The following is a 14331-nucleotide window of genomic DNA, read 5'->3' on the forward strand; positions in this document are numbered from 1 at the left end:
ATTACATTGGTAGGAGTCCTGAGACCCGTCAGTTTTCTCCTGTACTCCTCCTAGCAGAGAATCTTCCTTCCCTAGACCCTTTTCTTTAAGAGCATTAGGTCAGAACGCCTCTTTCTCCTTTTGCAGCTCTACTTTGTGTGTTTGTTTCCTCACCTCTTCTTTCCCTCACACCCCATTTAACATCTGATACTTAACCTTTCTGATCTCTGAGAAATCAAGTTTACTTTCTCCCTGGGCTTACTCCACTTCTTTACTTGAAGCCAGTCTTCTCAGCGTACCCAGGTGTTTCTCTTGCCTGTCTCCTTCTGTACATGTGATTGTATTTGTGTCTTTTTGCCCTTACTCCTTTTGTTTGACTTTTGTTCGACTTTTGTTCCTCGTATTTCAATGTTCTTTGTCCTAGCGTAGCTATAGGAACTGGTTGTTTTCATACTGCTTCCCTCTCCCCCTAAGGCTATTTCTTTAATTTTGTTTGCTTCTGCCAGCATCAGATGCTCTAATGAGAAAGAGGAGGCAGGTCCCTTATCTTCTTCTCCCCTCAGCTCCTTCTTTTATTTTTATATTGATGGCTCCTCAATATGAAACTCTGTCCTAGCCATGGAAATCTGTTTTGTCTTGAAAGAAAAGGTTACAAGGACCATGGAATACTGACTCCTGGCATTTTCCTCCTTTGCCATTCTTAGGGGTGCTACTGCTGCTAAAATAACCTCCTGTTGTGATTACCTGAACCAGGTACTCAGCTCCATTAAAGTTGACAGTGTTTTTGTAATATTGTGTCAGCCTGTAAGAACAGCCAGGATTAATAGATAAAAGCCTTGAGAAAGAATCTACTTTGGTAGAAGTAATGGCTGTTCCAGTCATCATCTTTCCATCCTGTTAGTGAAGTCTGTGGTAACTTCCTGCCAGAGGTCCTACTTGCCAGAGCAGCAGGATCTGATGCTGGTGTCAGGCTAGGTGGAAGGTGCTTTTATCAGCCTCGAACTTCCTTTCTTTGAGTCGTTTAAGCACCTAGTAGTTGACAAGAAATTAAGCAGCAGGAGAATAAAGTGCAAAGCTGACTCTTATGGCACTGCCCTAAGGAGACAGGAGATAGGCAATTTCCTAATCAGAGGTCTGGCTTATCCAATAATTTCTGCCGCTTCCATCTATGTCCAAGAATGTGTTTGGGGAGGGGATGGGAAAGGAAAGGGAGGAAGAGGAGTGGAGGAAAAGCACCATCAGGCCGCTCTTAGTGGACCAGGCACAGTATCTTATTAAAGATACTGATGGTCCACCTCTTCAGTGCCACACAAGCCCTACCCATCTCCTTTCATACGTCACCTGGTGTGTCAGGGACAGTTGCACTCATATTCATATGCACAAAGCTGGTCTGCTTCTATTTTGATAATGACTTCTGGGAGGTTTGGTAAGTTTTGAATGTTTTGAAGTTCTGGTCAACTTGCTGTAAACAGTGGCATCAGTTTCTTTTCACTCTGGCAGCATGGCACGGGGAAGCTAGCTTGGCCTTTTCTGCTGTAGTTATACATATGGTGACCAGATGGAATGCAGTGAGCAAACAAGTTTTTCAGCTCAGCAAATGATTGTGTGTTCACCTGGAGATACTGTTATCCACAGAGTGACAAAGGAAGTAAGGAGAATGAATGCTGGGCCCTACTGGCCTACTGAACCTTAATTTGTCCATTGGGCATTCTCTGATGGCAGTGAAAAAAGTGCTAGAGCATCTTGTCAGAGATCCCTTCTCAGAGATCAAGGGGAAAGGAACATCCTTTTATGCCAAACCTAACTGGCATTCATGTCAGTAGGCTCTTTTTTGATGGACCAAACATTTTTCTCACTCTAACCCTTCAACTGCTGTCCCCTGAGAAACCTCACTAAATAGGGTAGTTCACTGCACATTATGAGAAGTCCTGTTTTAGATATTACTGTTCTCTGGGCTTAATACCCAGGGAATGGAGAAGTTCAGTGCTTGTGAAGATGGGTTATCTTCATCCCAATATCAATGGCGGATTGCTGCAATCTGCCTCCCAAGATATATTTAGCACTAATTATGTGGGACCTGAAGTTACAGTCCATCCCTTTTATACCCATGCTGTTTTGTACAAGACCATTTTCAGTGGTTTAACTGGGCTGAAACTGCCAGTACTCTTCCTGGAAAAGGAAAGGACAGAATAGGTCACAGTTTTACTGCAGGTGTATCAAGGCCCTTAATATCAAGGTTATTATTTTTGTGGAGGTTGTGCACAGTGCTTTATTATCCGTTAAAACTCCGGGTCATAATCTTTGATGGAAGAATGTGTTAAGACTGCTCCCTATTCAATTAGTTCTGCACAGCTTGTCTTCATCTCCTCAGTACAGTTAGGCAGGTGTAGTTTACACTAATGATGCATTTCTCAAAGTGCAGGTTTTAGTGACCTGGTGTAGGTGCATGCCAAATCTTTAATTTAAAACCTCCTTCCAGGTTGTATGGGTCAGGAGCTCTGGCTACGTTTGCAAGGATTGCATCTGTGCTCAGTGCCATCCAACGGTGTGTGCACCTGCTATTCCCTCCAGGGCATTTTGCTTCTGTTCAGAGAAAGGGTGAACTAATTTTGTTTGCAGACTGATCTGGCTCTGCCAGAACCTTTCCTGGAAAGCATAGAGAGGGTTACTGGTCACCAATCAGCTCTTCCTCCCCAGGCTCAGGCAAAGGTCAGGAGCCTTTCGCTCTCCTGTGGCTGGCCTCCAAAGCAAGCCGGTGTTGGAGGCTGTGCTAAGCCTCCTGCTGGTAGGCAGTGCCAGAGGCCTGCTTTGCCTCCACAGCCAGGTTTATATTTTTGTCCACAGGCTCTGCAGAGCCTCCTTTTATAGTGTTCTTAGTTCAGCCCAGTATTTGTTGATGCACACATTCCTTTCATTTGCTGCTTCTAAAACGGCTGATAAGACCAAAAGCTCTTCTGTCTCCATTTGAGAGGGCTTGTTTGAGACCCAGTCCAGCTGAGATCCCCTTGCTTTACTTTGTCTTAACCATGCTGTCAGCCTGCCTTCACTTTTACACTGCATCCCGTGATCCTGGCCTGATCCTGAAACATCTGTGCCTCTCATCAAGTGACTCTAGACTTTTTGCTTCTTTCTGAAGTCAAGCTGGGACTGGCCCTGTTGCAGTGAAGTCACTGATATTTTCTTCCTGACATTTCCCAGCCATCCAGAGTTCCCACACTGTATGTAACAAATGCTAAGCCCAGAGCATCCCAAAAGTGATCCAGGGAACTGGCTGTATTGCACATGTTGTGGAGCATTGTGGTCTCTCTGCCCTGCTGGTGCCCATCACCTCCCTGTGTTAATGTTTGAGCTTCAGTGACAGCTCAGTCGAGAAGCCGTGGGCAAATAAAGACTTTTCTCCTCAGGCCAGGCAGAGTGTCAGGGTGGAACAAGGAGCCACGGTATGCAATTCCCCCTAAAGTGTAGTGGGAGTAAGTGTAAGGAGGAGCCCCAGGGCAACGTGAGCATGTAGTCAAGAACAGGAAGCATGAAGGGATGGTTCACCTGCTGTATGTGGATGTTCAGCCCCATCAACACAAGGTGTTTCACAACTGAATGAGCCTGAGGAGGTTGTAATTTTTACAGAGGCAGACAAGGCAAAGTTATCTCTACTAGACAAGTGCTAACAGCTGTTTCTAAAAACTTTCACTGGAGCAAAGCTTTACAGGGGCAGCCAGAAGTACAACCTTGATACTGCTCCCTCCCAGCCCCCCAGCCTTTTGAATAAAAGATTGTTGGACTATTTATGCAAGGGCAAATAACATTATTTTTGGAAATGACTGAATTTTTTTCATTTCTTTTTTCCAAAAGAAAAAAAAAAAAATAGCCCGAGGCAGACACCTGGCATGGAAAATTTCAGCTTGCGTGGTAAAAGGCTGGCAGAAGTTACCGGGAAGTGCGAAGGGTGTCAAAAAAAAAAAAAAAAAAAAAAAAAAAAAAAAAAAAAAAGGGCAAGAAAGGCAAGCATCAAGCAGCCTTAGTCACCGGCAGCGCTGGGAGCTCGCTGCCCTCCCGTGCTCCCGGTCCCGCCGGGATCTGATCCCTTGTGACCGGCGCTGCTCCCGGCCCGGGCAGCAGCGGCGGCGCGGGAGCCGGGCCCGCCACGCGGCTCCGCGTGGGACCGAGCGCGCCGCCCCCGCGCCCCGCGCTGCTCCAGCCCCGGCGGCGGCGGCGGGCGGGGGCGGGGCCGCGGCCGCGCCGCGCTGCTGCCATTGGCCCTGCCGGCGGCGCGGGGCGGGGGCAGCGGGCGCGCCGCCGAGGCGGTCCGGGCTCAGCCCCCGGTGCGGCGGAGCAGTCGCGGCCGCCCCGTCCTGAGGGCACCGGCGCCGCCCGCCTCCGGTTCCAGTTCGCCGTTCGTCTGCCGCTCCGCGCCCTTTTCTTTCGCTCCGTCTCCCGGGCGATCTCGGCGGGGCCGCGATGGAAGAGGAGCGGGCGGGCGAGCAGATGAGACCGTTGCTCACCACGGTAACGGGGGGCGCGGTGCGGTGGGGGGCGCAGAAAGGGGCCGCCACGGGGCAGCGCTGCCCCGCGTCCTGTTCGTGGGTCGTGCCGCTGCCCTCCTGCCGGGGTACGGGGGACACGGCGGGGCTGCCCCCCTGCCGTGGCTCCCCAGCCCTTGGCGGCGGGACCCTCGGCCGGGGGTCCCGGCCCCTCTCGCCCGGTGTCCCCGCGTGCCGGCCGCGTGCGCGGGGCCGTGTCGTCCCCCCCCCCCCCCCCGCCCATCCCCGGGGGTGGCGGCGGGGCCGGAGCCTTTTGTTCGGCCGCGGGCTCCGTGTGCTCGGCGGCCGCGGCTGCCCCGTCCACCCCCCCGTTCCTTTGTGAGAGCCCCGCAGGGCTTGTGCCGGCGGCGGTGGGCGGCGCGGCCGCCCCTGGCCTCGCCTTTCTCCCTGCCCCGCTGGCTGACGAGTTCCTGGGCGAGGGAGAAGTGCGCACACATGGCAAGCGGCGAGCTTCCCCTTGTCCTCGTGTTGCACGGTGGCGGGGTCGGCTCGGGTGGTGGGCACGCTTCCCCGGAGGGTTTCTAGTCCTGGGGGGTGGAAGTGTTGGTGAGGGGGGGAGATGGGTAAAATTACGGAGCTTGGGTTCATTTCCTTCTCGGGCCGGGTGGCTCAGTGAAGCATGTGTTGCCTTCCTGTGCTGCTGAAAAATACATGTGGTTCCACGATTGTAATTTCCCCTCCCTTCAGATGACTCAAAGTCTGGATTTTGTTAATGAGCCTCTGAGCTCTTACTCTGATGTACTCCTTCAGGGCCTTTTCCAAAAAGGTGTCGCACAGGGATTTGTCTTCAGTGCCTGAAGAGGAGGGATGTGTAGTTTGTAACACAAAGAATGCTGTGATGGACTAAGAAATAGCACTGAAAACACATGAGTTTTCATCATCTTTCCGTTAGTCTTCGAGAAGAGACTTGAGTCACATTTGATAAAATTGGCAGTCTAATGAAGTGCTCGCTTCCTGTGACATCAGTATGTTCAGTGTGTTTTTCCTTTGTTATAACAGGACCGTTGATAACTTAGTGGTTCAAAGGGCCATGAATTTTCCAAATGTTACAATCTTTGTATGTTGGCTTCTGGAGTTAATGCTTGTGCTCACATTGAAAGGTTTTGCAGGTGTGTTCTAGACCATTTCTCCATCTTGTCGCTGCTGCAGAAAAGGTATACTCCCAATTCATGTGAACTTCTTCAAGGTAGATTCTTTGTAAGAGCAGACTGCTTAATAGGTTTAATTCATGTTAAAACTACCTTGTCCCTTTGTATGAGGTGTCTCTTAGCTGGCAGGAGAATACTCCCTATGTATAGAAGAATACTTCCTGTATATAGCAAAGAGATGCTGAACTGTGTGGAGGGAGTTGAAAAACTTCTAGCTTCAGGTGTGGGGTTGCAGTGGAAGATAGTAATGGTTACCCTCAGGTGAATCCAAACCAAAGAGTATTGCAGATGTCATGAAAGTCAGTGTGCCCTGAGCACATTTGTCGGGTCTGGCAGCAGTCCTTTATGTTCTGTTGTAACAAAAATTAATATTTTGGGGGATGAACTCTTGCTGTATTATTGCATGGCCATTTTTGATGCAGCTGTTTTGAACAGAGGTGCTCAGTGTAGTGGTCCAGATTGCTTTCCTTGCAACAGCAATACCTGACCTTGGTGCCAAAGTGTATTTGGGAGGTAATTGCAGCTGAGTTGAAACAGTTCGAAAAGTGAAGGCTGAAGGTTTGTAAGAGCTGGAAAAAAGGAATTTCTGGGGAAAACACATGAATTAAATGGCTTACAGAAAGGCAGGACAGCTGATCTTTGGGCAATTACATAGTATAGCAGTATTGATTTTGTTGTGGGTTTCATATGCAAAGGTGTAATATACAAGAGAGCTACTTAATCCAAAAGATGAGTATTTTTGACAATAGAGCTTGACTTAATTTTTCTAATCCTGTGTTTCTTGACAGTACAGGCGACCTTCCTGCTAGTAAAGCTTGCTGAAACTACTTACATGTGCATAACCTTTTTAGAAATAAACATCTCAATAAGATGAAAAGACTTTGTAAAAAAGTGTAGATCAAATCTGAGGGCTTCATTGCTGTGGCTTAAAAGTCCAGAAGTATAATCAGAGGAGTCCTTAAAAATTCATTTTCTTCCTTCCTCTGGTGTTCAGAGTATTAGATATGTAATGAGTTATGATCTGGTGGCTTTCTTAGGGAGGAGCACTTCTGTCAGTCAGATGCTGCCCCCTCCCATTTAGTTACTCAAAAATACAAAAAAATCCTTTAACCTTGCTTGTTTTATATTTAGGTCCAGTCTTACAGAAGAGAATGAATGAGTGTTTAGAACTTTGGTGTTTTGAAGAACCTGGTTGGTGGCAATCTGTACTTGAAAGCTGGAAGGGTGAGGCAAAGCAAATGCCTGATAGTTATTACAACCAGAGAGCAACTGATGATCAGAGCATGTGGGATGACTAGAAAATACAGTAGAAAAAGATACATAACTGCATAAATCCATGGTTCTTTCATACCTTACATACTCTTAGATGTTCTGCCTCCATCTTAGAAAATATGCATTATTATTGGAAAATGTTCACTGAATAACAAGAGGATATGAATTTTGTTCAAAAGTGATAAAGGATTCAACAGTCTAGGATTTGTCAGCCTAGTAGAGATGATGGAGCAGTGACATGGTAAGGCTCTATAAAAGTACTGTGGAGAAAGTAGGTGAACATGCAAGAGGAGGCACAGAGTGAAATCACACTTAGGTGCTCAGTTCAAAACAAACTCAGAGTAGGGATGCACAGGTATATTGGCTATACAATGTATACAATGCGAACTTAAAGGGAGTTTGGACAAATGTTGGAAGACAGATACATTGAGGTTAGTAAGTGGATGAGCAACAGCCCCAGGATATCTGATTTGAAAACAGCTGGAGGTTGTGAGTGTAAGGAGGAGTTGTATGCTTGTCTCGTTTTTCCTCCTCCCTCAACAGCTACTTATGGTAATTCTTGTTGGGCTTTTCAAAATAGGGGTGGGATGTGGTAGTTTGTTTTCTATACAGTGGTGAGTTTGACAGTTACAGTTATGGTATTAAAAATGCTTGATACTGCATATGAGTGATATTAGTTCTAGCTTCTAGCTTTTGCCATTATGGTGTTCATTACTGTAATGTTTGGTGGGCTTCTTTGCAACAGCTGTAAGTGGCTTTTAAAGGAATGTGTAGTGCACTTCTGTCTCTAGATGTTTTGCAGGTAATATTTTCAAAATACTTTGTTTTCTTAAAGTAGATGGAAACTTTTTCTGTTAGTATTTGGTACTACTTCATGTATATGAAAATATTCACAAGGTTGTAGACCATGCAGTATAATTAAGTTATGGGTTTGTTTGTCTCTTCTTTCAATGAAACACATCTAGTTTTATCATTAATTCTACTGTAGATGATGATAGAACTGAAAGTGGCTCCGTTGGAGAAGGGCATGTTTCCAGGGATCTCCTTCTGGCTTTCCTAATCAAACCATTGAAGTACTGTGGTCTGCCTTATCTCACTGAAGAGGGCATTAGTGTCACAGTGTTTTTTCTGAAGTGGCTATGTGGTTGGCTACAGCTTTTTAAATTTTTTTAAGAGATGTGCTTATCAGGTGGGTTGCAGTCACTGTCCTCTGCTGTCATCTTATTCAGCATGGGGCTTCTGTGATGAGAAGTCAAACGACAGGTTCTCTGCATACAAATTTTTTTTCCTACTAACATAGTAAGCTCAGACTGGTGCTTTCCCTTTATGGACTGGTGCTTTCCCTTTATGGCTGGACAAGGGTAACTGAGGGGATGTTTGTACTGCATAATTGAGGACTGTGCAGGAAGCTCTCCTCCCCCACAAGTTTGTGGCATCTGGCTGAACAAATGCTCTGCACAAGTTCAAGCAATACAGTTATAGCTGTGTGGCAGTGCCCTAGCTAAATAGCCCTGATCAGAGAGAATTGTACTGGCTTGCCAGCCTTGCAGACTTGAAGCTATGACTTTGGAGAGACAAGCTGCTTTTCTCTGCTGTGCTGTTTGGTACGGTGCGTACCTCGTACAGCTTGGACTGTGTTGTGGGCCTCTGTAAGCTTTTAAGTGTATGTCTGGCAGTCTTTCCGAGTTCTTGAAAAGTTACCATGGCTGTCAAAAACTTGTGTTACTTGAGAACTTGCATTACGCTTCATTGTAGTAGTTCTATTTTCTGTCCAGAATAAGCTGGGGGTGTACCAAGTTGAGTAGTTTTTGGTTTATATCCATGTCATTTATCTGCCTCTGTAGGTGACTTTGGACATGTCACCAAATTCATTGTGGGCCTTTGAAAACTGATGCCCCTTACACGAGGATATCTGTTGCACAGGACCTTCTGTGGCCCTGGAGCAGTAGTAATACTTTGTAAATAGAACTGCTCTATAACTATTGTTATATAAAAAACAGAGTGTAAGTATACATTGAGTGTACTCAAACTTAGCTAGAGAAGGTCTGCAATGAATATTGTCATGTTTTTGGTATAGCACATTCTGGAATGATAAAGTTTAGGGACACATCAGATTTTTTTGCAGATAATGTTTTGAAATAGTGCTGTGAATAGTGAAATTCACCTGAGTGTTTTGTAAATAAGGACACAGAGATGAGCACCAACTACTACCTAGCTGTGCAGATCAGAAAGTGTCTGGTAAAATGAGAATTTTGATTCTTTCATGGATCATCTTACAATATTCTTAAATGTTTGCATTTCTAAATTTACATTTGCAAAATAACCAGTAGAAGAAAATATCACACTATTTTTAAAAAAGACCAGCACGTGTTTGAAATGTCCCAAATCTCAAATCTACCTTGCTAGCATATCTCAACAGTCATTAGAAGGGATTATCTGTCTAAGAGTCTCGTGTTTGTGTAATGACACCCTCAGAGTTCCTTGCTTCACTGGGAATTAAATTCTCTGCACTAGAGAGTGTCATAACTTATAAAATGTACATTTTAACCAGTAGATGGAGCCATTTTAGTTATGTATCAGCCTATTTACTTAAGTTTGGAAAACTTTGTTTCTTAAAGTATTTTCGGTCATTTTGTCATCAGAGGATGGCTTACTATTTTTTAATAATTTCTTTACCTACAGAAAAGACTAAATGTTTTATTCTTCCAATAACAGTGCCAGGACTGTACAGCAGGAAAGCTATTCCATTTTCATAAATTTGGAGAAAAAAGTGAATGCTTGTTCTTTGTGTGAATTACAGTTGTCTCTGTAAATTGACCAGTGTCACATGAGTAGAGCTGTGTAGCCTTTGTACACCTTGTGTTGCCTGAAGTAACTTTTTGGAATGTTGATCCATAGTGGTGTTAGGTATCTGACAGTCTGGATGCTCTTGTGACTTCTGCCCAGGAAAGGCTGCTTGCTCAAAGTTTTTTGAGCTTTTGTTTTTCCTTCTCCAGTCCCTTAAACTAAAATGACTCAAACCTATTTAATGAATTAGTTCTCCTGTTTAGATATACTGGCATCAGTTGTCTTGTTTCAGCAATGCTGGAGTGCTTCATAATCTTGCTGGCTTATTAATTCTAGCAAGTCCCATTTTAGCAGAAGCATTCCAGTGCTGTACTCATTGTATTACCTTATATCTTCCTTCAGCATCCTATTTTCTAATTTTTTTTTTCTTTTTGAGTTTGACTCTGCCCCTGCATTATGTCCTTACTTATGTACCACCTAGACCTTCCCTTTCCCCAGCTCTTCTGCCTTCTGCTTTGAAGATGAGTTTAGATGATGCATTGCCAACTTGAAGAGCAGAACTTTATTCAAGTCTTCATTTGAACTCTCACTATATGATACTTTGTGAGGTATAGGTGAGTCATCTTCTTTCCCAGAATCCTACTGTGGGAGATTTTGCGATTTCTTGTGGCTCAGGATTTTTGTTGTTATTGGTTGGATTTTTTCTTATTCAAACTAATTGGAAGTTTAAATTTTCTACAATTTTTACAGAATGAGTACTGATATTTTTCATATGATGTAGTTTTGCTGTAAGGCATTTAGACTTATTTTCGTGGCAGTAGTGCTATGATAGTATCCTGAAATACTAGAATATTTTTAAACTTGAAAACAGAGTTGAAGGTTTTTTAAAACTTAAGTAGATGCTTCTAGATTGGGCATCTGTTGTCAAACTGTTGTCCCACTTTAACAGAATGTCTGGAGTCTGCCTCCAGACAAACTGGAGCTTCCTGTGAATGAGGCATGTGGGTGGAAACTGTGGAGAGGAAGTGGGAATTACAGAGAAGCATCCCCTGTATATTGGAATTGTGCTGTTTGACCTACTCTGCCCTCTGCTACTGTTGCTTTTACAGTGCAGCTACAGTTCTGAGGATCTGGTAGCTGAGATCTGCATGCAGGTGGGGTGAATTGAGGACCTGTATGAAAACCTGGCTGTTTTTTTCAGTTACTGTGTTTTTACTATGGGGACATGTGGAAATACTGTCTTAAACTGTGCTTACCTAAAATGTAAAGTAAAGATTTATTTTTTCCCTTACTCACTTACTCATTTTTGCACTAGGCTGATTCCTTTTCATTTTCCATGACTAATGTCTACTAAATATATGCTGGCTGTGTCTTGACTGGAATCTATTTTGGGATGAAGAAAAAGGCAGCTAAGTTATTGTGAATACCTAGGTTATGGCAGGGGAAATGATGCCAGTTATTCCTTACTAGAAAAAGTTAAGAATTTGCTTCCACAAAAAATGCTGCCTCTGAATATCGTGAACACACTGATTGTTTCACTAGCATATTACAATCAGAAGATGAGTAAATCACTAGCTAGTAAATCATATTTATTGCTAACTGAGCAGATTTCCAGTTTGCTTTTAGAAGCCCTAATTCTTCAGATTTTCTCTTACATTTTAAAGTAAAGAATGGCTGGCAGGTGCTGGTGTGAATAACACCTTGTTGTACAAAGATTTATTTTCTGTTTCTGCTGTGTAATTTCACTTTTGGATGAAAAAAATTGTGTTTTCTCCTCTTTGTAGTGCCCTTCACATCCATTATTACTTTCAACCACTGCAGAACTCTGGTTTATCTAACTCCACCCCTGCACAGTTAGATAATGTGTCTATATTCCTCCCACGCCTGCTTCCACTTTTCGTGTATTCTGTTTTGCATTTGAGCTCAGTCACAGGTTCCCTTTCCTTTCGCACTGGTCCATTGTCAGGCCTGCTTGAATTCCTGCATGTTGTGCTTTGAGGATGTTGTCCTTAAAGGTCAGGCAGTACTCACAGGCTTTGCCTTCACCTTCTGTTTTGGTCTTCTGGGAGATTCTGCCAAGTAGATCCCTGGGCAAGGTGAAATCTGCTCTCCTGAAGTGCCATGTTGTAACTATGTACTGGGTTGTGCACTGTATGCTGTAGTATTTGTCTTTTCTCCCTCTCTCAAGACTTTAGACTCCATGGTTTCATGATTGCTGCAGCCAAGGCTGCTCTTGGCTTTCACATCTCTGTCTGCTTCTTCCTTGTTTGTGAGCAACAGGTCCAGCAGGGCATATTCACTAGTTTGGTCACTGATGACTTGCACCAAGAAGTAATTTTCAACAAATTCAAGAAAATTCCTGGAGTGCTTGTGTTTGGCTATACTCTACCAGCAGATACTAGTTGTTTTAGGCCCTGGAGTGTCTGCAATCATGAAATTTCCTTCAGCTTTCAAATGAAGGCTTTTGCCACGGCCCTTTCTTAATCAGGTGGTCTGTAGCAGGCAGCTAATACAAAGTTGCCCATGGTGGACTGTTCTCTGATCTTTACCTATAGGGTCTTCAATGCCTTGTCACTCATTCCAAGCAAAGCAGGGTGTGTTGCAGCCATCCCTTTGCATAGATTGAAACTTATGTTCCTTACCTTTCCAGGCTGTTTTTCCTAAAGAGCCTCTGACCTGCCACTGTAGCACCTCAGCCATGTGAGGTGTCCCACCATCACTCTCTAATTCCCATGAGGTTATAGCTCTGCAATGGTGCTTGGACTAAGTCCTGTTACTTCCCATGCTGTGTAGAAGCACTTGAGATGGGCTCACAGACAGGCCACTTCCACGAGGGAAGTGTGTGAACCTCTTGACTTCTGTTCCCTCATCTTCACTTCTCCTCAGAGTGACAACCTTTCTCCACCATCCCTAGTTTAATACCATACTCACAGATTTACTGTGCCTGGTGACAAATACACTCTTGACACCCTTTGTCAGATGGATCCTTCTTCTTGGAAGAGGTTTCTGTGGTCAGAGTAAAAGCTCTGCTAGCAACCATATACTGACCCTCTGGATGCATCTAATCTGCCCTAAGCCTTTTGCTTCTCACTGGAGAGACTGAGAAACACAGCATGGGCTTCCTAGTCCACAGTGCTTGGTAGTCACTCTTGATTTGTTCAGTAGTTGCATTTTGCAAGTGTCACTGGTGTCCATATGGATAAGCAGGAAAGTCCAGTAGTTTGAAGATTGGATGAGCCAGTTGTTTGGCAAACAGCAGACCTCCCAGGACCTCCTGCTTATCTTATCTTCCCTATTGTGCCATGTGTTTATCTCCTCCTGCAGCTCTTTCACCTGGCCTGCTCAGCAGCTCAAGATAGCACACCCTCCCATAGGGTGAGGTGTGCCACTTCGATTCCCAGCAGTGAGCCAGGGAGGAGCAGCAGGGGCTTCCTGCAGGCCAGCATCTGGATGGTGACATCCTCCTTCCTGTGCAGTTCTTGGAATTGGGATCTCTGATGTACCTTTGGCTGGTGTTGGAGACTTCGCCTTGTAACATTGCACAAACTTGAAAGGTATTTTGGGCCTTTTGTAACTGAGGCTGTGAGCTGCTGTGACATCTGTTACCTGAGCCCTGGTAGATGGATGTGCTGCGCCCAGATTTATATTGTGAAACTATTTCACTACCATCCAGTTCTGTTCACAATACAGATTTAAAATACATATGTTCATGTGAATGCTTTGGCCTACCTGCAGCTGGTTTATGATTGGCATGTCATGTCAATATTACTTTAACAACTTCAATACTGTAAACTTGTAATGACTGCTATTTCTTCAAGGCAAATATTCAGTAACAATAATCATTAAAGTTTTTATTTAGTTGGCTGGTGCTGTTGCATTGGCCGATATTGCATAGCTTCTCAGCTTGGAGGGACCAAGCACAACAGATTTTCATGTTCATGTTTTGCCAGATCATGTGCCTGCAATAATAGGTATCTCTTTCCCTTACCTGGAAATATTTAACAGCGTTTAATAAATACCTCATTATGTAGAGCAGAGACAGTTCTCCAATACTGGAGATGCTTCAGTTTTTGAAAAACCTATTTTTTTTTCCTTTTTATTTGTGATATCTGTAAATTTAGTTTGTTATAGGTGGAAACACTGTGGCTTCATTCAATGTTCTAGGAATTTCTTAATCTCTTTTATAGAGGGATTTTAACTGAATAATGCTACTGGTGCTTACAAGGGTGAGTACAAAACTAGAGCATCTTCTTTTCTAGTTGCTAACCAGAAGTTTAAAAGAAGGTATACTGTGAGTTCTCTGACTAAATCGTGAAGTCAGAGGACTGATTGCAAACTCTTTAGCATTCTAAGCAACAAGATAGGATTATTTAGACTACTGCCAGATGTATCACTTCTTCGTTTCTATTAAAGAAAAAAAAAAACTATTGGAAAGATTGTATTTAAACTTACTGCTTGTTTTAGGCTACTGATTTTTGGAATGTTTTTCCCTTTGGCTTGTACAGCACTATTGTGAAGATATACTATTATGTAAGCACATGCATTTCTTTAACATGTCAAACATATTTCTAAACAGACTTTGTGTACGAAAAAGGAAATGAGAAACT

The 14331-nt window shown here is 44.1% G+C and overlaps 1 protein-coding gene across 7 annotated transcripts in view; it reads left to right on the forward strand.

The window, feature by feature from the left end:
• The window catches only part of SLC4A7 (solute carrier family 4 member 7), a 154867-nt gene that overhangs the window by 58320 nt on the left and 82216 nt on the right, over positions 1-14331 (forward strand). Inside the window, exon 1 of one of the 7 annotated variants that reach the window (XM_068206506.1) lies at positions 4326-4482. The exons of 5 other annotated variants lie outside the window; for them this stretch is intronic. In XM_068206506.1, coding sequence (XP_068062607.1) covers positions 4435-4482 — 48 coding nt within the window. In that variant the 5' untranslated portion in view covers positions 4326-4434. Of the gene's footprint in view, positions 1-4325; positions 4483-13155; positions 13279-14331 lie in introns of those variants that run through there. One more of the 7 variants, XM_068206533.1, reaches the window with a different exon arrangement.

The sequence above is a fragment of the Anomalospiza imberbis genome, chromosome 1, assembly GCF_031753505.1.
Source record: "Anomalospiza imberbis isolate Cuckoo-Finch-1a 21T00152 chromosome 1, ASM3175350v1, whole genome shotgun sequence".
NCBI lineage: Eukaryota > Metazoa > Chordata > Aves > Passeriformes > Viduidae > Anomalospiza > Anomalospiza imberbis.